The sequence below is a fragment of the Solanum verrucosum genome, unplaced genomic scaffold, assembly GCF_900185275.1.
Source record: "Solanum verrucosum unplaced genomic scaffold, falcon-dt-bn FXZP01000268.1, whole genome shotgun sequence".
NCBI lineage: Eukaryota > Viridiplantae > Streptophyta > Magnoliopsida > Solanales > Solanaceae > Solanum > Solanum verrucosum.
This window is the reverse complement of record NW_026019957.1, coordinates 4,697,151-4,721,415: the sequence shown is the minus strand read 5'-3', so window position 1 is coordinate 4,721,415 and position 24,265 is coordinate 4,697,151. Positions and strand designations below refer to the sequence as shown.

Here is a 24,265-nt window from a genome sequence, read left to right as displayed (position 1 = left end):
ATAATAATAATAATAATAAATAATAATAATAATAATAATAATAATAATAATAATAATAATAATAATAATAATAATAATAATAATAATAATAATAATAATAATAATAATAATAATAATAATAATAATAATAATAATAAATAATAATAAAATAATAATAAAAAAAAAAAAAAAAAATAATAATAATAATAATAAAATAATAATAAAAAATAATAAATAAATAAAAAAAAATCATACAAACAAAAAAACAAATCAATTGATTGTCAAAGAGGAAATAGATAGTGTTACCCATTTAAATAGTTTCATCCATATTTTGTGATATCCTCATCTCTTTTCTTTTATTGGACCAATTTATGAGAAAAAGTCCTCTCAGATTTTCATGTTTTTATCCAAACTTTAGAGTAAGTAGGTAAAGGAGAAAAAAAAAAGGAAGTGAAAAAGTGGTTCAAATAACCCTTCAAGGTGGCCTAGTACTAGTGATTTGAGCTTGGGACTTCCATGTTGAAGGTCTCAAGTTCGAAACCCCTTGCCAACGAAAGCAAGGGGTTTGCCTTCTGGGTTGAGCTTGTCGCACCGGGCTTGCCTAGTGAGGGTTACCTCTCCTATCTGATTTGCAAACTATTGCATAGGAGTGGAGGTTTTACCCTGTGCGCACCCAAAGGATAACGACTGCGGGTTTCCCTTGTCATAAAAAAAGTGGTTCAAATATGAAAAGGATATAGTGATTCACATATGAAATAATAGGGCCTGAAGAAGGCTGCTAAGGTTTGTAGGATGAAAGAGATACAAAGAGGAGAGTTGGGGGCGATTGAAGGAAATAGAAATGGATAGGGTTTAGAAAATAGTTATGAGAATAAAAAAATAATGAAGCAGAGAAGTGTGGGCCATCCAGTTAAATTGAATGAACAACAGAGACTAAAAGGATCAAATGGGTTGCGGCCAAACAAAACAATCCAAAACCCAACTCATTTGATCTTTTTAATCTCCGCAGTTCATTTAATTTAACCAGACCACCCACACATTTCCATTTCGCTATATATTTAACCCTTAACCTATTTTCTAAACGCAAGTTCATTTCTATTTCCTTTGGTCGCCCTCAACTCTCCTTTTTCTTTCCCATTTATCCTACAAACCCTAACAACCTTCTTCAAGCTCTCATTATTTTGTATGTGATCGATATATTCTTTTCATTTTCAAACCTCCTTTTCCCTTTTTTTTCTCCTCTGTCCATTTATTGTAAATATTAGATTACAAACATGAAGAATTGAGAAGACTTTTCATCATAAATTGGTCCAAAAAAGGAAAAGAGATGAAGATATTGAGAAACTTGTGTAAAATTATCTAAATACTAGTAAAATTGTGTAACACTATTTATTTCCTCTTTAAATGTTGATTGGTATGTTTTCATGTTTATATGATTTATTTTAATTTATTTATTTTTACTTATTATTGATAAGGAAAATGATGAAGGGGATTACAATGTGGAGAATTGGACTCTCACAAACAAAACAAAATATTTAGATAGTCAATCAACTAATCTACTAAAATTTCCCTTAATACCGTCTATTTTAGTCTCTTCCATATTATGTATCCTCATTTCCTTGTTTAACTTTAATAGACTCTATGTTAAATCTCAATTCTAAAAATATTAATTAAAATTTTCTACAATTTGTATTTTCTAATACCCCCCCACCCCCCCACCACCACCACCAAAAAAAAAAAAACCTTGTTATCCTAATTTAGATTTCCATTTTTGGTTGTTCTAATTCCAATAGTTTTCTTGATAAGTGACTTAAAATTCATCTTGTTACAGAAACTTGGTGAAATGTTCTTTTAATTTACTTAAGTTTGGAATGTTATTATAAATGCAACCTTCCCTAATCTGAGTCCCACGTAATATAAATCTCATAATTCTCAAACCTTCCTTTATTGCAGTATTAATTATTTTATTTAAAAAAAATACACTATTTGATTCATGAGCTTTATGTAGTATGATAAGATGGATGTCCATATAGATTACAAGAGAGTTGTTACTTGATATTTATCATTTATCAAGTTGTCTTGGTATGACAATTTTCTTAATCTTCTTTATATTTTTCATTCTATTTAAAAGTTTGGTATGTTATTATGGTCAATCTTATCATGTATAGTAATAGTATTTTTGCTGATTGTTTTGTTGCATGGATAGGTCGCAGCTAAGACATAAGTAAAATATAGCTCAGTCTAATGAATTGCTTTTGTATTAAGGAGCTAGAAAATATCCAGTTGGAATATGAGTTTGAGTGCAAGGGTCAAACCTATGGATTTCTGGTCTACGTCTGTCAAGATTCACCCCACGGAGCCAGAAGCTCATGTTCAGAGTTCTTTAGCAGTTGCTTGGCGTCCATGTATGCTAATTTTAACTGAGTAGTTAGACATGTCCTTACTTGCATAATACCTTGTGAATTGTTGGTAGTTTGGGCGGACGAATGTGTGGATTGCGGATATTTAGGGTGGTAAGGTACTTAACTTGATGATATTGATCTTGCGATTGTTGCTAGGTGTTATTCTAAGGGTGGTAAGCGGTAGGTCGTGGGTGTTAAGTGGGAAAAATGTTCGTAAAGAGTCGTCCAAGAGTAGGTGATGGTTGTTGTTTTCCAAGTTATGTAATGTGTGCATATTAACTGTATCTATTGTAAAACTTGTACAATGCATGTTGGGAAAAACATAAGGGTTTGGATGTGAAATGATCAATTCTTGACAATCTCATACAATTAAGGTGTTTTACTTACTTGTATTTACTAGTGTGATTGTATATTGTTGTGATTGTGATTGTGTGACTATTCGTTGACTCGGGTACCACCCCTGGTGCGGCATATCCCAAGCTATTCTCACGATTATTTCACCCAAACTAGGGTTTTTTCCACAATTAAATCAACCAAAACCTTCCTCTAAGGTAGTTCCCACAAATTCTATGGCCTAAGAATTGAATTATCAAGCTAAGGGAGTAATTAACTTTCCTTTAACTATGATTACGATGAAAATAAGAGAAAATTCACCCTAGTTCACACTTGCTCTTCCCCAAAATGAAATTGCCTAACAATGGGTGGTTTTGGGAATTTCCTGCATTAAATGCGACTAACCTCGCTATATTTTTGGTAAGACAATTTTCTTAATCTTCTTTATATTTTTCCTTCTATTTAAAAGTTTGGTATGTTATTATGGTCAATATTATCATGTATAGTAATAGTATTTTTGCTGATTATTTTGTTGCACGGACAGGTCGCAGCTAAGACGCAAGTAAAATATAACTCACTATAATAGATTGTCGATCTATGTCCGTCGGGATTTGTCCCATGGAGTCAGAAGCTTGTGTTCAAAATTCTTTAGCAGTTGCTTGATGTCCAGGTATGATAGTTTTAACTGGGTAGTTAGACTTGTCTTTACTTGCATAATACCTTGTGTATTGTTGGGAGTTTGCATGTATAGGCATTTGGGCGTCTAGTTTGGATGAACGAATGTGTTGATGGTGTTGATCTTGTGAATGTTTCAGGTGTTATTCTAGGGGTGGTAACCGGTAGATCATGGGTCATAAGTGGGAAAAACTATTCTAAAAGAGTCGTCCAGGAGTAGGTGATGGTTGTTGTTTTCCAAATTATGTAATGTGTGCATATTAAGTCTCTATTGTAAAACTTGTACAATGCATGTTGGGGAAAACATAAGGGCTGGATGTGAAATGATAAACTGTTGACAATCTCATGCAATAAACATGTTTTGCTTAATGTATTCACTAGTCTAATTGTATTTTATTGTGGTTGTTATTGTGTTTGTGTGACTATTCGTTGACTCAAGTACCACACTTGGTGCGAGATATCCCAAGCCATTCTCATGATTATCCCACCCAAATTGGGGGTTTTCGACAATTAAATCAACCAAAACCTTCCCTAAAGGTAGTTCCCATAGATTCTATGGCCTAAGAATCTAATTACCAAGCTAAGAGAGTAATTAACTTACCTTTAACGATGATTACGATGAAAATAAGAGAAAATTCACTCAAGGTCACACTTGCTCTTCCCCAAAATGAAATTGCCAAACAATGGGTGGTTTTGGGAATTTCCTACATTAAATGCGACTAACCTCACTATAACGGCCCAATCCCGCTATAGAGGCGTCACTGTAGTGGGACCTTCATCTATAGCGGGAATTATGTCCACCTCTATAGCGTTTGTCACCCGCTATAGCCGTGTGCACATGATAGAAACTCAGAGATCTCCCAAAAAGAGCCCATTTGGTAACATACTTCGAACCTAGACGTTCTAAATTAACACTTTCATGCCAAGTTTGATATCAAGGAGCTTTACTTACCTTAATTCACTTTCGCAAAGCCGTATGGACTCCCATATACATCTTAACAACAAGAAATAATAAACTCCACTTAGACATTTCACTCAATCCATTTTCCAGATTGCCCCAGACCTCATCACACTCAAATTCCGTCCAAGCCTAGCCTAAAATTTTTAATTCACTATTCCAAAAGTTCTCTCCCTCATTTTCAGGAGAGTTCATATCAGTGGACAAGCCCTTCGTAACTTTATCCAATATTTGCTGCAAATACTTGCATGTACCTCTATTCTTATCTATAGTTTCTGGTGAATTTTGTCTTCTTTTAATCCATCCATCTAGGGTAATTATCCCCCAAGATGACCCCTACGTTGTGTATTAATAACAACTAATAGATACATTTGGAGGGGGACACAAACCAAAACCTCTAAGAACTCACAAACATACATGGATTAGGGAAAACTGGAGGAGTAACACCAAAAAAAAAACATAAGCTCCCTGTCTTGAGAAAGAAGCTCAATGTATATAGACATAATAAGGCTCTACAACTATAGTTTCTATAATTGCGCTTCATACCTATAGTTCAGTTTGTATATTTCTGAACGTTTGTATATTTAGCTTGCGAATATACAAATAGGGTAAGTATATACAAATTCTGCATTTATACATTTAGGAATTTTTTCAGAATTTTGTTTGTATATTTCGCTTTCCAATATACAAACAAGGTAATTTATTATGAATTTTTCATAACTCGTATACAAAAAGAATTTTGTATATGCTTACCCTAGCTATTTGTATACGATTTACGAAAAAATCATAATAACTTACCCTGTTTGTATATTGACAAACGAAATATACAAACAAAGTTCTGAAAAATTCCTAAATGTATAAATACAAAATTTGTATATACTTACCCTATTTGTACATTCGCAAGCTATATATACAAACGTGCAGAAATATACAAACTAAACTATAGGTATGGAGAGCAATTATCGAAACTATAACTATAGAGCCTTATTATGTCTATATATAATAGTTCCACCCGAAGTGTTTTTTATGTTTTATCAACCATGAGCTTAAGCTATCACTGGCAAGGATGAGTGCTCTGCAAAATCGAGAACAAGTTGAGACTGACTGTCAAGATGAAGATGCAAGATTGGCAAAATAGACTCAAGTGGCTGACGAGGCAGCGACTGCTAATGCTCCTGAAGGAAATCATAATCCAAGGCACATGGGACTTAATCCATAAGCTTTAAAATTTGATGATCAGGAAGAGGAGGATGATATTGATTTTGATAAAGTTGGTGCCACATATGCCATAGTCCCTCCTCCACTAACAGAGCTTATGGAGATTATCAAAACCACAATTTGATGCACTTTCTGGGGATATGCAAAGCCTACAGTCTTGTGTAAGTCAGACAGAATGTTATAAGGCTAATGTTGTTCTATTTCTCGCTAATTGATGAAGAAACATTTTGGCTTATTTAACTTCAAGATGACTCTGTTACAATTTGGGGAGAGCTAAAAACTGTTTTTCTTGAGAGATTCTTTCCACTGTCTATGATATTGCAGTTGTGTGATGCGATAAATAATTTCAATAAGCAAGGGGAGAAGAATTGTCTGAAGTCTGGCTGAGATTCAAGAAGAAGCTGAAATAGTGCCCAAACGATAAGCTAGGATGAAAACTAGTTGGAAATTTTCTATAGGTCCTTGACTCTACTGCTAAGACAGTTGTTACAATTGATAGAGGTTCCATGATGTCACATCCCATTTGTGGAATCACTTGAGCAGATGCGAGGATATGCTAAATTTATGAAAGATATGGTTACCAAGAAGAGAGCTGTAAGTTTTGAGCTGACTGACAACTTGCACCAATGCAGTGCACGCAATAGCATATTGTTCTCTTGCCTTGAAGAAGTAAGATCTTGAAGCTTTCACTATTCCATGCATTATTTGGGCATTAAACTTTGCTACAACATTATGTGATAAGGGAGAAAATACAAACTTAATGTCGCTTGTTGTTTTCAAATAAGTTGGCTTAAGATCCCCCCAAACCAACTAAAATGCGGCTACTTATGGCGGATCACATTTTGAAGCGTATAATAGGTATTTTGTATCATGTTCTAGTGAAGGTTGAGACCTAAATATCAGGTTATTGTTTTTTATTGTTTAGTTAGTAAGAAGAAAATATTGTCTCAAGATCATTTAGGTAGAATCAGGCAAATACTTTAACATTAGACCCGTACCCCACCCTTTAACCCAAACACATATCCGATCCCTAAACTTGACCCTACCCACAACTAGATCCTCAAAACGATCATGTTGTAATCCAAGATCCAACACTGACTCAAGACCTAATTTCGATCGTAATCCCAAACTGAGATTAAAGACCCAAATTTGAACCAGGATTTGACCTTGACACTCACTTAGGATCAGGTCAAGGTTGAGGTCGGATCTTGAGATAGGAGTCAAGTACTCAGATCCCAAGTCAGGGTCATTGTTCAAGAGATAAGTATCAAGAGTCGAGTCTAGGTGTCTCGAGTATCAAACTTGGGGTTATGATCGGGGAATCGGGATCCACAGTCGAGTTTAATTAGGGTTGGCAGTTGGTACCCTTGTCAAGATATATTCTGAAGTTATGTCTTATGTTTGGGAATGTTGCATTTATAAAATCATTTCAAAATTAACCAGGAATAGAGTTGAATTATCTAAAAGAAAATTTCACTAGATTTCTAAAACTAGATGGATTCTATAGCACATATCAAGGAAATAATTGAAATCAAGCCAATAAGAAATGGAAAAGTAAATTAGGGTTGCAAGTGTTTTGGGGGTGGGGATAAAAAACAGAGATTGCAGAAACTTTAAATTATGATTTTTAGAATTGAGATTAAATATAGAGCTTGTTAAAAATAAACAAGGAAATGAGGTCACACAATATGGAAGAGACTAAAATATACGATATCAAGGAGAATTTTAGCAGCTCTGTTGGTAGACTATCCAATTTTTTGCGTTGTTGGTAAGAGTTTGATTCCCCACTTTGTCAGCATTCCATCATTTCCCTTTTCAATAATAATAATAATAATAATAATAATAATAATAATAATAATAAATGGTATTAAAATAAATCATACAAACAAGGAGACATATCAATCAATATTCAAATAGGAAATAGATAGTGTTACCCATTTTACTAGTATATAAATAGTTTCATCCATATTTTGCGATATCCTCGTCTCCTTTCCTTTATAGGACCAGTTTATAGAAAAAATTCCTCTCAGATCTTCATGTTTTTATCCAAACTTCACAGTAAATAGATAAATGAGAAAAAAAGAAAGTGAAAAAGTTGTTCGAATATGAAAAGAATATACTGATTCACATACGAAATAATAGGGCTTAAATAAGGTTGTTAAGGTTTGTAGGATGAAAGAGATACAAAGAGGAGATGGGGGCGATTGAAGAAAATAGAAATGGATTAGGTTTTAGAAAATAGTTGTGAGAATTAAAAAAATAATGAAGGGGAGAAGTGTGGGTCGCCAAGTTAAATTGAATGAACAACAGAGACAAATGATCAAATGGATTGCGGCCAGACAAAACAACCCAGAACCCAACCTATTTGATCTTTTTAATCTCCGCACTTCATTCAATTTAACCAGACCACCCACACATCTCCCTTTCACTATATATTTAGCCCTCATCATAACTATTTTCTAAACTCTAATTCATTTCTATTTCCTTTGGTCTCCCCCAACTCTCCTCTTTCTTCCCCATTCATCCTACGAACCCTAACAAACTTCTTCAAGCTCTCATTATTTTGTATGCGAATTGGTATATTCTTTCCATTTTCGAACCCCTTTTCACTTTTTTTCTACTTTATCCATTCACTATAAATATTAGATTAAAACATGTAGAATTGAGAGGACTATTCATCATAAATTGGTACAAAAAAGGAAAAGATATGAAGATATCGGAGAACTTATATGAAATTATCTAAATACTAGTATAATGGGGTAACACTATTTATTTCCTCTTTGAATGTTGATTGATATGTTTTCATGTTTACATGATTTAATTTAATATCATTTTTAATTATTATTGATAAGGGAAACGATGGATGGGATTACACTGTGAAGAATCAAACTCTCACAAACAAGGAAAAATAGTTAGATAGTCAATCAACTGATCTACTAAAATTCCCCCTTAATACCGTCTATTTTAGTCTCTTCCATATTATGTGTCCTCATTTCCTTGTTTAACTTTAACAGACTCTATGTTTAATCTCAGCTCTAAAAATACTAATTTTATACTTCTACAATCTTTATTTTCATTTCCGTTTGTTCTAATTTCAATTGTTTTCTTGATAGGTGATATAGAATTTGTCTAGTTTAAGAAATTTGGTGAAATGTTCTTTTAATTTACTTAAGTTTGGAATGTTATTATAAATGAAACATTTCCCAACCTGAGACCCAAATTTTTGAACCTGATCGTGACCTGATCCCTAACCCTTGTGTAACATCCGACAATTTGAAATAACTTTGAAAAAGCTTGAAATTGGAAATAGCCATTTTTGGAGAAAAAAAATGTGAAAAATTTCAAATCTGAAAAATTTGGCTATGGAAAATAATGAGTTTTTGGCCAACTTTGAACAGTTATAAATCCTATCTCAGCATGATCTAGGTGTTGTTCCAGTTATGTTTGCAAAGTCCGTGGAATTATCTTTCCAACGCCATAAAGTTTTCTCGTTTCCGAGTTCGTATGAGCGAGTTATGCCCTTTGAAAGTTGGGCAGTTGGCAGGAAATCTGTCCGGAAATTTGTAAGGGTATTTTGGTCTTTTCCCTAGCATTTTCTTTTGGATATATATTAGTGTGTTAGACTGATTTTGATCAGTTTTCCTCATTTTTAAAGAGTGAAAGTAAGGATTTGAGAGTGAAGAAGAAAAGAAGAGGAGAGAAAGGAGAAGAAGAAGCAAGTTTTCGTCGAAGATCGTCGTGGATATCGTCGGGGGTGATCCCTTTTAGGTATGTGAGTTCATAGTGTTGGGTTGGTTCTTTCCCCCACATGCCAAGCTCGTTTAATTTCGAGAAAAGATTTGATTATGTTTGATTGAAGTTGTTGGTTGGAATTGTTGAAGTTGTAGTTGTGTTGTGTTGTAGTTCTTGTTGGTTTGGTGTGTGTTCTAGTGGTGTTTATGAGTTGAATCTATGTTATGTTGAGAGGTTTATGGTTTTAAGTGTTTGGGGATGGAAACTTTGAGGTGTAGAAGGTTTAGAGTTGGAGAAAACTAAGGAGGAAAGTCGAATTTCGGGGAAAAAGGGTGGGGCGTCGCGCCTGTCAGCGCGCCCCAAGAGGGGATCTGAACTTTCCCCCTTGGGGCGGCGCGCCCATCAGAGCGCCAGCAGGCCATCTCTGAAGTTTTTGGTCTGGCGCTCCGCGCCTCTCAGAGCGCCAAGTTTTCCCATTCTTTTCCCACTTTCTCATACATGTTTCAAGGTATTGTACCTATGTTCCCAAGTTGTTTCCAACACTCCAAGGTATGTCTAAACATCAAGAACTCATCCATATCATGTGATCAAACACCTTGAATTCATAATTCCGATTCAAGGAAAGTTAGGTTCCAAGTCAAGTGAAGTTAAGGGTTGAGTCTATAAGTTCAAGAAGGGAGTCAAGCAAGTTTTAAAGTTAAGTCATGAGTCTTTATTGAATGTTTAACTTCATTTTTAAGGCTCAAGTTTCAAGTCAAGTTAAGTCAAGAGTTTCAAGTTAAGTTAAGAGTTTCAAGTCAAGCTAAGAGTTTCAAGTTGAGTAAAGAGTTTAAAGTTGAGTTCATTTCTCAAAAGTATTAGGGAACTATGTATTCCCAAAGAAGTTTCTAAATGTTTTTACATTTGAGTAAGAAAGGAACTATGTTTCCAAAAGAGCCTTTGGGCTAGTTTTCAAGAAAGAGGAACATCGATTCCAAGTGAGCCTTCGGGCAAAGTTTTGAGTAATTATCTCAAATAAAGAAAGATGTGTTTAAAACACTTATGAGCTAAATATTTTTTTTTGGGAGTAGTCTTGAGCACTGAATTGGAGACACGAGTTCCTATAAACTCAACTCTCCATAAGAACCATGCGCCAACATGGGAGTTAACGGGTCATACTTTTTAGATGAACCCGTAAGATTAAGCTAGTGGATCCACTTGGTAAAGTTAGCTTCCTATATCACGGCAAGGTATAGGATGGTCCTTGGGCAACTTGAGGTAAAACATTGTATCATTAGCTTCCTATATCACGGCAAGGTATAGGATGGTCCTCGGGCAACGTGAGGTAAAACGTTGTATCATTAGCTTCTTATATCACGGCAAGGTGTAGGATGGTCCTCGGGAAACATGAGGTAAAACGTTGTATCACCACAAGGGCTCATAGTGGTGATTGGCGGTGAAAGAGTCTCCCACTAAAGTTATATTACTTTTATATAAGTAAAGTTGAGTTGTTATTGTTTTATCTTTAACAAAGCTAAGTTGTTTACACTGTTTTACAAGCTTTATATATTTGCTTGTGTCTTATTGCTTTATATATTGAGTTCAGTTATTCATGAGTTGAACAGAGTCAAGGTAAGAGTTCCTTTGTACTTTTTTCAAGCTTGGGCTGTGGTTTAGTTTGCCAGCTCACATACTCGTACATTCAATGTACTTATGCCAGTTGGCCTGCATCTTATTATGATGCAGACACAGGTACCCAGGGCCAGCATCCGGTTCGCCGTTAATCCAGTTGAGTACTTCAGAGTCAGGGGTGAGCCTCTTTGCATTCCGGAGGACTCGGTTATTTTGTTCTCTCAAGTTTTGTTTTATTAGGATGTCTTGGGGTCTGTCCCAACATCCATCTCAGTATTTTAGAGGCTTCATAGACAGTCAGTCAGTTAATTTGGAGTCTCTCATCTATGTATATATGTAAATATTCTATTTTGAGACTCGAGTTACCTTTGTGGCCAGATTTTATTTCAGTCAGGTTGTTTTAAAACCTTGCATTGCATTGAGTTTTCCGCTGAGTTAAGAAAGCCAGGCCAAGGGTTCGCTTGGGGGCCAACAATGGTCTTCGAGTGCCAGTCACGTCCAGGGTGTAGGCTCGGGGCGTGACACATTGGCCCTAACATGAACCTTCCTACAACTAGATCCTCAAACCGATTATGCCCCAACCCAGGATCCGACACTGACCCGAGACTTAATTTCAACTCTAGTCCTGATTTGAGATTAATGACCCAAATTAAAACAAGGATCTAACGTTGACACTGACTTAAAATTGGGTCAGGGTCGAGGTCGGATACAGAGCTAGGAGTCAAGTACTCAGATCCCAAGTCAGGGTCGGTGGTCAAGAATTGGGAATCAAGAGTTGAATCTGGAGTCTTGAGTGTCAGGCTCAGGGTTAGGACCGGGGAATCAGGATCCATAGTCGAGTGTAGGGTTTGGAGTTGATACACTTGTCAAGATCAATTCTGAAGTCGGTCTCAGGTTGGGGAAGGTTGTTTTTATAAACTCATTCCACACTTAACCAGAATCAGGGTTGAATAAACTAAAAGAATATTCTACCAAATTTCTTAAACTACATAGATGCTATATCACATATCAAGGATATAATTGAAATCAAGACAAAAAAAAATAAGGAAAACTAAATTAGGGTTGCAAGTGTTTTAGGGTGGTAAGGGCTAGGATGGAAAAACAGAGATTGCATAAATTATAAATTATGATTTTTAGAATTAACATTAAACATAGAGATTGTTAAAAATAAACAAAGAAATGAGAGCACATAATATTAAATAGACTAAAATATACGGTATTAAGGGGAATTTTAGCAGCTCAGATGGTTGACTACCAAATATTTTGTCGTATTGGTAAGAGTTCGATTTCCCACTTTGTCATCTCCTCCATCATTTCCCTTTTCACTAATAATAAAAATAAAAATAATAATAATAATAAATTGTATTAAAATATGTCATACAAACATGAAAACAATCTATCAATAATCAATGGGGAAATGGTCGGTGTTACCCATTTTTCTAGTATTTAAATAGTTTCGTCCATATTTTGCAATATCCTCATCTCTTTCCTTATTGAATCAATTTATGATAAAACGTCATCTCAGATCTTCATATTTTTATTCAAAGTTTACAGTAAATGGATAAAGGGAAAAAAAGAGTCAACAAGTGGTTCAAAAATGAAAAGAACATACTGATTCACATACGAAATAATAAGACTTGAAGAAGGTTGTTAAGGTTAGTAGGATGGAAGAGAGACATAGAAGAGAGTTGGGGTGATTGAAGGAAATACAAAATGGATTAGGGTTTAGAAAATAGTTGTGAGGGTTAGATAAATAGTGATGGGGAGAAGTCTGGTCATCTAGTTAAATTGAATAACAACGGAGTTTAAAAGGATCAAATGGGTTGCTGCCAAACAAAACAACCTAGAACACAACCCATTTGATCTTTTTAATCTCCATTGTTCATTCAATTTAACCAGACGATCAACACAACTCCCTTTCAATATAAATTTAACCCTCACAAATCTTTTCTAAACCTTAATCCATTTCTATTTCCTTTGGTCGCCCCCAACTCTCCTCTTTCTCTCCCATTCATCCTACAAACCCTAAAAATCTTCTTCAAGCTCTCATTATTTTGTCTGTGATTCGGTATGTTCTTTCTATTTTTGAACTCCATTTTCACTTTTTTTTTATCCTTTATCCATCTACCGTAAAGTTTAGATAAAAAACACGAAGATCTGAGAGGTCTTTTCATCATAAATTGGTATAAAAAAAGGAAATCGATGAAGATATCGGGAAACTTGTATGAAACTATCTAAATACTAGTAAAATTGGGTTACACTATTTATTTCCTCTAAGAGTGTTGATTGATATGTTTTCATGTTTATATGATTTATATTTTAATATTATTTTTTAAATTATTATTGATAAGGGAAACGATGAGGGGATTACAACGTGGATAATCAAACTCTCACCAACATGACAACAAAATTTGATAGTAAATCAACTGAGCTACTAAAATTTCCATTAATACCGTCTATTTTAGTTTCTTCCTTATTATGTGACCTCATTTCCTTGTTTATTTTTAACAAGTTCTATGTTTAATCTCAAATCTAAAAATCATAATTTAAAATATCTGCAATTTCTATCTTCCCATCCCCACCCTCTTAAAAAACCCTCTTACCCTAATTTAGATTTCCATCTTTGGTTGTTCTAATTTCAATTATTTTCTTGATATGTGACATAGAATTCATCTAGTTTAAGAAACTTGGTGAAATGTTCTTTTAATCTGCTCAAGTGTGGAATGTTATTACTAATGCAACCTTCCCCAACCTGAGATCCAACTTTTTTTAAATATGATCCTGACCAGGGACCAAACACTTAACCGCGTACCCAAATTCCAACTAAGGATCCTGACTCCTAGATCTTTATCATGAGCTCGAGACTCGAGATCCCAGACTAGACTCTTGACTCCTAGATCTCGACCCCTAACCCCAACATGGGATCCAATTACCAAACCCTCATCTTGAGATTCGACCTAGATCCCAACTGGATCCTATGTCAGTGTCAAGATCAAATTCATATTGTATGTCAAAAATTAGAGCCTCACCAGTTCCTTGTACTACAAAGAAGAAATTGCTCCTTCCTTACAACAGATGAAGTAATCACATAGATAAAATCCAATATATACATAATCTTCTTTTGTTTTCCCTCAATTAAGTATTGGGAAGCCCGAGTAGAGTATGGGGTAGCGAGTCTCAGGCTCAGGGTTAGGATCAGGAAACTAGAATCCCTACTCGATCTTAGGGTTCAGAGTTGGTACCCTTGTCAAGATCAATTCTAAAGTCAGGTCTCAGGTTGGGGAAGATTGCATTTATAAATTCATTCCACACTTAACCAGAAACAGGATTGAATAAACTAAAAGAAAATTTCACCAATTTTTTTAAAACTAGATATAGATTGTATATCACATATCAAGGATAGAATCAAAATCAAGACAATAAAAAATGGAAAACTAAATTAGGGTTACAAGTATTTTGGGGTGGTGAGGGTGGGGATGGAACAACAAAGATTGCAGAAGTTTTAATTAAATTATGATTTTTAGAATTGAGATTAAACATAGAGATTGTTAAAATAAACAAATGAAATAATTGCACATAATATGGAAGAGACTAAAATATACGGTATTAAGGGAAATTTTAGTAGCAAAGTTTGTTGATTACCCGTATTTTTGCTCTATTGAGAAGAGTTCAATTCCCCACTTTGTCATCCCCTCCATCATTCCCTTTTCAATAATAATAATAGATGGTATAAAAATAAATCATACAAACATGGAAACAAATCACTCAATATTAAAAGAGAAAATAGACGGTGTATAAAACCCCCATTTTACTAGTATTTAAATAGTTTTATCCATATTTTGTGATATCCTCATCACCTTTATTTATTGGACCACTTTATGACAATAATCCTCTCAGATCTTCATATTTTTATCCAAACTATGTAGTAAATGGATAAAGGACAAAAATGAAAATGAAAAAAGTGGTTTGAAAATGAAAAGAATATACTGATTCACATACAAAATAATAGAGCTTGAAGAAGGTTGTTAAGGTTTGTAGGATGAAAGAGAGACAAAAAGGAGAGTTGTGGGCGATTGAAGGAAATAAAATGGATTAGGGTTTAGAAAATAGTTATGAGATTAAATAAATAGTGAAGGGGAGAAGTCTGGGTCGTCCAGTTAGATTGAGTGAAAACCGGAGATTAAAAGGATCAAATGGGCATTGGCCAAACAAAACTACCTAGAACCCAACCTATTTGATCTTTTTAATCTTCGTTGTTCAATCCATTTCTAATTCCTTTGGTCGCCCCCAACTCTGCCTTTAACATTGGACCCGTACCCCACACTTGAACCCAGACCCCTTAATCCTTGGCCCTAACCTCAACCTTGCTCACAACTAGATCCTCAAACTGATAATGCCCTAACCCAAAACCCGACCCTGACTCGAGACCTAATTTCGACCCTAATCCTGAATTGAGATTAAAGACCCAAATTTGAACCAGGATCTAACCTTGACAATGATATCGGGTTAGGGTCGAGGTCGGATCTCAATATAGGATTCAAGTACTCAAATCCCATGTTAGGGTCAACGGTCAAGATTTGGAAATCAAGAATGGAGTCTAGGTCTCAAGTCTCAAGCTTAAGGTTAGGATGGGGGAGTCAGGATCCCTAGTCGAGTCTAGCATTTGGAGTTGGTACCCTTGTTAGGATCTCAGGCTGGGGAAGGTTGCATTTATAAACTCATTCTACTTTTAATCAACCCAGAACCCAACCCGTTTGATCCTTTTAATCTACATTCTTCATTCAATTACACATCTCTTTTTCACTATTTATTTAACCCTCACAACTATTTTCTAATCCCTAATCCATATCTAATTCATTTGGCCGCCCCCAACTCTGCTTTTTCTCTCTCATTCATCCTACAAACCCTAACAACCTTCTTCAAGCTCTCATTATTTTGTGTGTGAATCGGTATATTATATACTTTCCATTTTTGAACTCCTCTTTTCACTTTTTTTTTCTCCTTTATCCATTCACTATAAAGTTTAGATTAAAAAAAAACACGAAGATCTTAAAGGATGCATATTTTGACGTCTAGTCCTATAAGGATGCATATTTTGACGAACTTCAATTTAAGTTGCATAACTTTTACTTCCTTTAGTTATCTCCATACGTGTTACCCTCATTAGTTCTAAGATCCCCCTCTATCTGTGTGTTGTTTGTAGCTCTGTTACCTTGTCGGCATGGTCTTGTGATGTTGTAGTTGTTGGAAAAGTGGGTTGTTCTGCTCACTCTCTAACCTCTCTTTCTTACACGAGATAGAAAGTGTAACTACCAAAGCTCTTTCAACTTGTCCTCACTTCAAATAAGTATTTCGGTTAAGTCAATTAACAAGATGCTACTAGAATTTTGTTGTTTGCCGACTGCAAAATTGGTCGGAAAATGGAGTTTTCCGATGACTTTCCGACTACTTTTGAGTAGTTGGCAAGCTGAGCGTCGGAAAATGGAGTTTTCCAATGACTTTCTGACTACTTTTGGGTAGTCGGCAAACTGAGCGTCGGAAAATACTTGCCGACTACAGCAGTCGGAATTTACCGACTTCCATAGTCACAATATATAAATTAAGACCCGACCATTAAAGTACCTAAACTGCCGATCACTGTAGTCGGAACACTAGTAAAATAATACTTTATTAATTTAAATACTACCGACTACTGTTGTCGGAATACTTGTTAAATAATAATTTATTAATTTAATAATGTCCACTGTTTGTCGTAATAGTTAAATAATTAATTATATATATTCCGATCACTGTGGTCGGCATTTATTAATCATTTAATTACTTTAACGACTACTATAGTCGTTATAAATAATTAATTTATTAACTATTTAGGTGATCTTCCGACTACTGTAGTCGGCATTTTTAGTTTTCTAAAAAAATCTACAAAAAGCTATATTCTTAATACATAAAATTGTTGTTTATTTTGGTACACCACCAGCTGCTAAATTATACTACTATCCATACATAATAATTCAACATAAAAGTAAAACCAAACATCGAATACATTCCTAAACATTCAAGTTCCACTTCATTCACAATGGATTCTAAAAGTTCAAGCATCATCAAAATTAAGTCTCTTAAGTATTCAATTGTTATTCAAAACAGAAGCAAATGGTTTAGAACAAGTCTAAATCTCATAGAAAATGTCTAAACAATCAGAACATAATCTACTCTTCATCAGAGTTAGTTTCTTCTTCGCTATCATCAGATTCAGCCATATGTTTCTCCATGTACTTCCTGCACTTTAGCATAGTTAGCTTCAGATGTTTGAAGTCGTTCCATCAGCTTTGAAATCTCTCTTCGCATTGCTTCCATTTCTTTTTTTGAAGTTTGAGAAGTAGAAGCACCAGACAACAATGGTGATGGATGACATGAGGAAGGTTGTGCTCCAAGCCCGAAAACTCTACCTTTCATCACACCTCCTGCCACATTTGTCCATATTGAAGTAATATACATGTTAGTTGGGTTGTGGAACCCGCCTCAGGTGTAGGTTGTCTTTGACTCCATCCGTCGAAGCCTCTTTGAAATCCAACCTGAAATAAACGTTAAATAACCAATAACCCCATTTTAAGATATAATACCCAGTTAAGCAAGACAAGACGACCATCACAAAGGAGGAAATTAAAAGAATAAGAAACTTATGTTTCCCTGCAATGAAGCAAAATATACAAAGCTTTTGTCCAAATTTGCTTTGAGTCCTGCAAGGAATAAAAAGGTGAATACTCCAACTAACTTTGTCTTCTTGACCTACTTTCATCATATGCTTGTTGTCACAATCTGACAACTGAACTTAAGACTTAGAAAGACCCAAGATGGTTGGTATGGGCTCACTCAAGTTCCTTATGGGATGTTGTACGCCATGTCATCGGTGAAGCTAACAGATTCTCTGGACTTGTTAAGTTTCACGTAAAGATTCTGATATGTTTATCTTCAAAGTATTTAAATTGTAGTCCGATTGTTGGAAATTACACATAACTTCTTGTAGATTGAGGCGTGTCAAGAACACTGTCCATAAGTTCCAACAATCTGACTTCCGGAGTCAAAAAATTGAAACGAGAACTATCAAGTTGTTATTGAATGCATCTTCAAGTAATTGATGGTTTCTTCATGAAAGGCTTGACCTCCAGAAGATGAGGACTTTTTCGGAAGGATAGAGTCATTGTATTCCCGATTACTACTTCTCTTTGACGAAGGTATTCTATTGAATGAAAGGTGGATCGTGGATGTACATAAATAACATACATATATGTTTTGACCCGTGTCCGTAATTTCCCCCTACCCTTGCTAATATAGCATGGTCTTAGAATTCCTTTGCGGCTACAATTTCTCCAATTCTTGCTTGTATGTCTAATTTATGTCTAAATAGGATTTGTGTAGTCAAACAATATTTGGACATAGACTTGCTACGGCTGGTAGAAAATAGTAATATCTGGATAGGACATATAAACATATAATAAACAAAATAATTCATATTCTTAGTATATTCATATATGAAGTAGGAATCTAAAATTATATTTTATGTATAAATAGGATTTGTATAATAAAAACAACATTGTACGTAAATTTTTATTTAAAGTTGGCTTTGCACTATTATAAATAAAATTTCTACCGCTTATTTGGACAACAAAATAAGCCGATGGATACAAACCCTAACCCTACAAACCATGATTACACCCAAAACGTTCCTCATGATGATATCATAATTGATATACTCACACAACTTCCTGTGAAATCACTTATAAGGTTTAAAGGTGTTTGCAGATCATGGTATTCGTTAATTAAAGACAACAAATTCATCAAACAACACTACGATACTCACAAAAATTGCCAAAAGTACTTTATGACTTGTAGAAGACATAATATGAAGAATCAATTCAATTACTACCACTACACCATGGACGTCCCTCAACTTGGTTCTACTAGTACAATCTCTCTTGTCGAATCTCCGGTTCCAATTGATCGATCGCGAATGGTATTGGGTAACACACAATATTTCTCATGTAATGGAATACTTCTTATAATTACATATGCTAATGATATCGTGTTGTGGAACCCAGCCACTAAAGAATCAAGAAGAATCCCTTGTCCAATTCGGAGTAAGAGTGGTGGTCTTTATAATTTTTGCTACTTTCCGAGTATTGACAGCTACAAAATATTTAGACTAGGACGTGGAGTTTTTAATGATGACAAGAATGACATGGATATTGATATATTTTCAACGAAAGGTAACTCGTGGAAATCTGTTGGCATGTTTCCTTCAAATTATGATTTCTTAGATAGTAGCATTGTTATGTCAGATGGGATTGTTTATATGATGGCGAAGAGAATTGGAAATTTAGTCAATAGTACAATATTACGTTTTTGTTTGGAGAAGGAACAATTTGAAGAGGAATTGCTATGTGTGGACACGATACCAGGGAGAATACGTGTTTTGCATTCTGTAGGAGAAAAACTTTGTTTGATTACTTTATCTGGAGATAATAATGAGGTTTGTGAGATTTGGTTGTATATGATGACAACAAATTCATGGAATAAGATATTGACAATTCCATTAACTTTGAGACCTTTGAGTTTTATGGAGGATGGAAGCATGATGTTTCAAAAGTTCAATAGATCTGGGTTCGTGTTCGAGGCTTACAATTCAACAACACACAAATTTGAACAAGTTAATGTAGCTGAAATTGAAGGACTTAACTTATTCAATAGGGTTGTACCCTACGTCGAAACTTTATCCTCTCCTAATTCCTAAAGGTAATTAGACAAGACGTGATATACTTGCAGGCGGACATTCACGGGAGAAAGCTGTTTATATAGTCTGTTCATATATCCCCTGCTTTCAGATTCCTTTTTTTTTTTTTTCCATCGAAGTCATTTCTTCATCATGTTTCTTATTGAACTCATTTAATTCATTTATCTCTTGTTCTAGCTTATTTATGTGTAGCCTCATAAGACAAACCAACAACAACAATGTATCGTAACAATAACATAACTCTAGATAAGAAGATATGGAAGTTGAAGATTAAGATAGAATGTTAATAAGTAGTTGAGTATTGTCTAGTACCCCTATTAGTATTGTTAACGACCAATTGCTAACGAACTCAAAGGTGCAAATAGTCTGGAAACTAGAATGCACAAATCATGATAATTGAAGAATTAAATGTGAAGTTTTTTTGTTTTTATTGGTTAACAGAATTATATTAATTGAATGAGTACATAGTAATTGCAGGACAGAACACGCTAGTAAGTAGTGTTCAGTCGGAGGGGGTATTAATACCGTAACTATTACAATTACCCGATGTAGTGGTCTAGTTAGCCGAATTAAAAGAGTTCCTACTTCCAATTTCCTTGCCACAAACAAAGGTGGAACTGTCCAATGCACAAAATAGTTAGCTTCCGACATACTAGACCTCTGCTTTGCTAGCGTGTCTGCCACTTGATTTGCGAGTAATTCCTTGCAATCAGACAACATATTAGTGTAACATTGTGGAGAAAATGGACGAGTTCTTCACAGTCCACATTGAGTTGTAGAGGCATCAGCTTGTTCCTCAAGGCAATCTTTAATCGTGTAGTAAGGCGTACAATTCTGCCTTGATAGATGTGGTCTCGAATATGTTCCCCATAAAACCTGTTTTCCAGTTACCATTCTTATCCCTAATTACTCCTCCTATTCCACCATTTCCGAGAGTTGTTATTGCGGAGTGATCACAGTTTAATTTGAAACCTGAAACTGGAGATTTACATTTAGCAAAGGCGACTTTCTTGTGATTTTTAATTATACTTGTGTCCAGTCAAAGACCGTAACCTACCTCAAGGCTGAAACCACACTCGAACAGGTTTCTGGTATATGCTATTTTTACTTATTTACATTTCGTCATTTTTGGTAACTTTTGTGCCACTAGTGTATATTTTGTACCATTATGTATATATCTATACTGCATCCCCACGCCTTGTCTATTTTGCTTCTACGTAGCCTTATTTTAAATTGTTTAGCTTATCCCTTATAGTTTTAGTGGGAGTAACAGACAACTCCTTGAGAAGATTATGCACCCAACAAAGTTCAGCAGTGGCAGAGGCAATGACCCTGTATTCTGCCTCCGTCGAAGAACGAGCCACAACTCGTTGTTTCTTAGAACTCCATGAGACTGCATGACAGCCAAGAAACACAACATAGGCTGTAGTAGACGAGCAATCATCTTGATCACCAGCTCAATCAGAGTCGGAAAAGGCATGAAGCAAGAAAGGAAATTATTTCCTTAGAAATAGACCACGGTCTGATGTCCCAGCTAGATAGCGCGAGACATATTTTGCCATGGTCCAATGAGTTGTCGTGGGACAGCTTGTAAACTGAGACAACTTGTTGACTATAAAAGCAACATCTGGACGAATAAACATCAAATACTGTAAGCTTCCAACTACATTCCCATATTGTGTTGGATCTTCAAGAGGAGGACCATCTTTAGAACCTTGGCATCAACCACAAGCGGTAGGTCTCATCACTAGTTTTGCATCTGCCATGTTTGTTCTTTCAAGTATCTCACATACATATTTTTGTTGGTTAAGAAATAGACTAAAAGGTGAACGAATGACTTCAACACCCAAAAATAATTCACATCACCAAGATCTTTTATGGAGAACCGAGTACCAAGACCCAAGTCGTTTGACAAATTCTTCAACACTGTGAGACGGATTGCCAGTAATTATGAGATTGTCAACATAAACAACTAGATAGATGTTAACTTCAAATTTTGCATAGATGAAAAGACAATGATCACACTAAAAATGATGAATATCAAGAGACAAATGATAGGCTTTCAGTTCATCATACCAGCGGCGTGGAGCCTGCTTCAAAGCCATAGATAGCCTTGTGTAATTGACAAATATGATTGGGAAATTTCTCATTGACAAATACAGGTGGCTGAGACATGTAAACTTCTTCTGATAAATGCCCATGTAGAAATGCATTATTGACATCCAATTTCCTAAGCGAATGTAATGACCCGGTCGGTCATTTTTGGAAAGTTTCTAGAATTTATCATTTTTTTCCTCCCGATATCGACCCCAAGTCTTTTATGATTGAGTTTGAAAAGTTGGTTTTGAACTTTGGGTTAAAAGATGAGATTTTGGTAAGTTTGTGAGTTTTTAAAGGCTAAGTTGTTAAGAAAGTAGTTTTTGGGGTCTTTTGGAGTTTCGAGTGTTGAAATGGAATTCTGTTGATTCCATCAGTTCAGAAATGTGGAATCTGATCTGTGTGAGTTTTCGGTTTCAAATTCTGAGTCTTTTAAGGATTTGAGGTCCTAAGTTGTGAAATTGTGGAAATTAAGCCTTTGGATTGACTTTGGTCAACATTCGGGGTTCGGATGCTCAGATCAGAATTTCGAGAGTTCCATTGGATTCGAGGGATGAAAACCCCGCATTTGCGGAGTCTTGACCATTCGCAAGAGACCTACCGCGTTCGCGTAGGTCCAGGTCATTAAAACTCGCATTCACGGAGGACCCCTGGCAATGTTAAACCTAAATTTTGGGGTTTCTTCCCCATTTTCATTTTTTGAGCTTTGAGAACTCGGTAGAGGCGATTCAAGTGGGTTTTTTCAAGATAAAATTGTTGGGTAACATTTCTTAACTCTAAATCAACGATTACCCATTATCTATACTACCTTAAAAGCATGAACTCTTTAACATTAATGTTAAATTATTATAATACCCCCAACTTAAAACACTCAATTTAGTATATATTCTATATTTATATTATATTAAAAGCTGACACCTTTTCACATTGATGGGTAGTGACTTTTCCGAAGGATTGTGACTTTTTTATAGAGTTGTGACGTTTTCGATGAGTTATGATATTTCTGAAAAGTTGTGATTTTCCTGAAGGGTTGTAACTTATCTGGTAAGGCACGATAAGCACATTTCCATACTACCCTTTGTTGCCTATAAATAGAGAGGTTTTCTCACACTTTTAAACTACAAATTTTGTATGTTTACTATTCTTCTTCTTAAAACAAGGAAGATTGTGAGAGTTGTTCAATTATGTAATTACAATATTTTTTGTGGGTAAACTAGACATATCAACAAAAATAGATGCAACAAGGAGAATGTAATAACTCAACTTCAAACGAGAAGAATATCTAGATATTTAATATGTACTCATGATTTTCATAGTCATAAATATATTTTTAAAGAAACTTCTACTTGACCAAAAGTTTAATGATTTTCTATTGCACAAACTACAACTAGGTGTTCAAACTTTGTATGTCTCAAGCTGTTGGAGAAAAAGCATTTGATCAAAAACTTGTTTTAAGAGTCCAAACTAGATTTAATAGGTACTCCTCTGTTCCAAATTTATTTGTTGTACTTTTATTTTTATTCAGTTTAATATATAATGTTCTTTGTTCTTGGGGGTGGGGGGCGCATCTTTAAGACCACAAAGTTAAAGACATTTTTATATATTCAACATATCCTTAAATTAAACATCTTCTTTATTTTTTGAAATATCATGTCAAAATAAAATCAGACAAATCTATATCTCTTTGTTGTCTATTAATAGAAAGGTTTTCTCACACTTTTAAACTACGAATTTGTAAGTTTTGTATTCTTCTTCTTCTTAAAACAAGGAAGATAGTGAGAGTTGTTCAATTATGCAATTCCAATATTTTTGTGGGTAAAATAGCTAGATCAACAAAAATTGATGCAACAAGGATAATGGAAAAACTCAACTTCAAACGAGAAGACTATCTAGATAATTAATATGTACTCATTTCATAGCCATAAATATACTTTTGCAGCAACTTCTACTTGACAAGAAGTTCAATGATTTTTTATTGCAAAACTACAACTTGGTGTTCAAGCTGTGTAAGTCTCCAATTGTTGGAGAAAAAAGATTTGATCAAAAATTTGTTTGAAGAGTCCAAACTAGATTTAATTGGAACTCCTCCGTTTCAAAATTATTTGTTGTACTTTTATTTTTATTTAGTTTAATACAAAATGTTCTTTTTTTTCTTGTGGGGGCATCTTTAAGACCCCAAAGTTAAAAGACATTTTTATATATTCTACATATCCTTAAATTAAAAGTCTTCTTTATTTTTTAAAATTTCATGTCAAATTAAAATTACACAAATCTATATCTATTTTTTTAGGAAAAATTACTTAACTACACACCCTTTATTATCATATTTTCTTATTTTCCCTACTATTTCAAAAAATATCAAAAATCCCTTCTTTTGCTCCCATCATCCCCTTTTCTGGATACATTAATTTGATATCTCATACCACAAATCTCTCTATAATTACATTATTAATCTATTTTTGAATTTCCAAT

At 34.7% G+C, this 24,265-nt stretch overlaps 1 protein-coding gene across 1 annotated transcript; it reads left to right on the top strand.

Moving 5' to 3' along the window:
• Nucleotides 1-18,841: 18,841 nt before the first annotated feature.
• LOC125814390 (F-box protein At3g08750-like) lies at nt 18,842-19,696 on the top strand. Its single transcript, XM_049493839.1, has one exon. It carries the CDS (start codon nt 18,842-18,844, stop codon nt 19,694-19,696), a length of 855 nt encoding a protein of 284 aa, XP_049349796.1.
• Nucleotides 19,697-24,265: the final 4,569 nt, after the last annotated feature.

Bases quoted from the DNA above. Each gene is read 5' to 3' on its own strand.
- LOC125814390 (XM_049493839.1), top strand. From the start codon at position 18,842: ATGGACGTCCCTCAACTTGGTTCTACTAGTACAATCTCTCTTGTCGAA.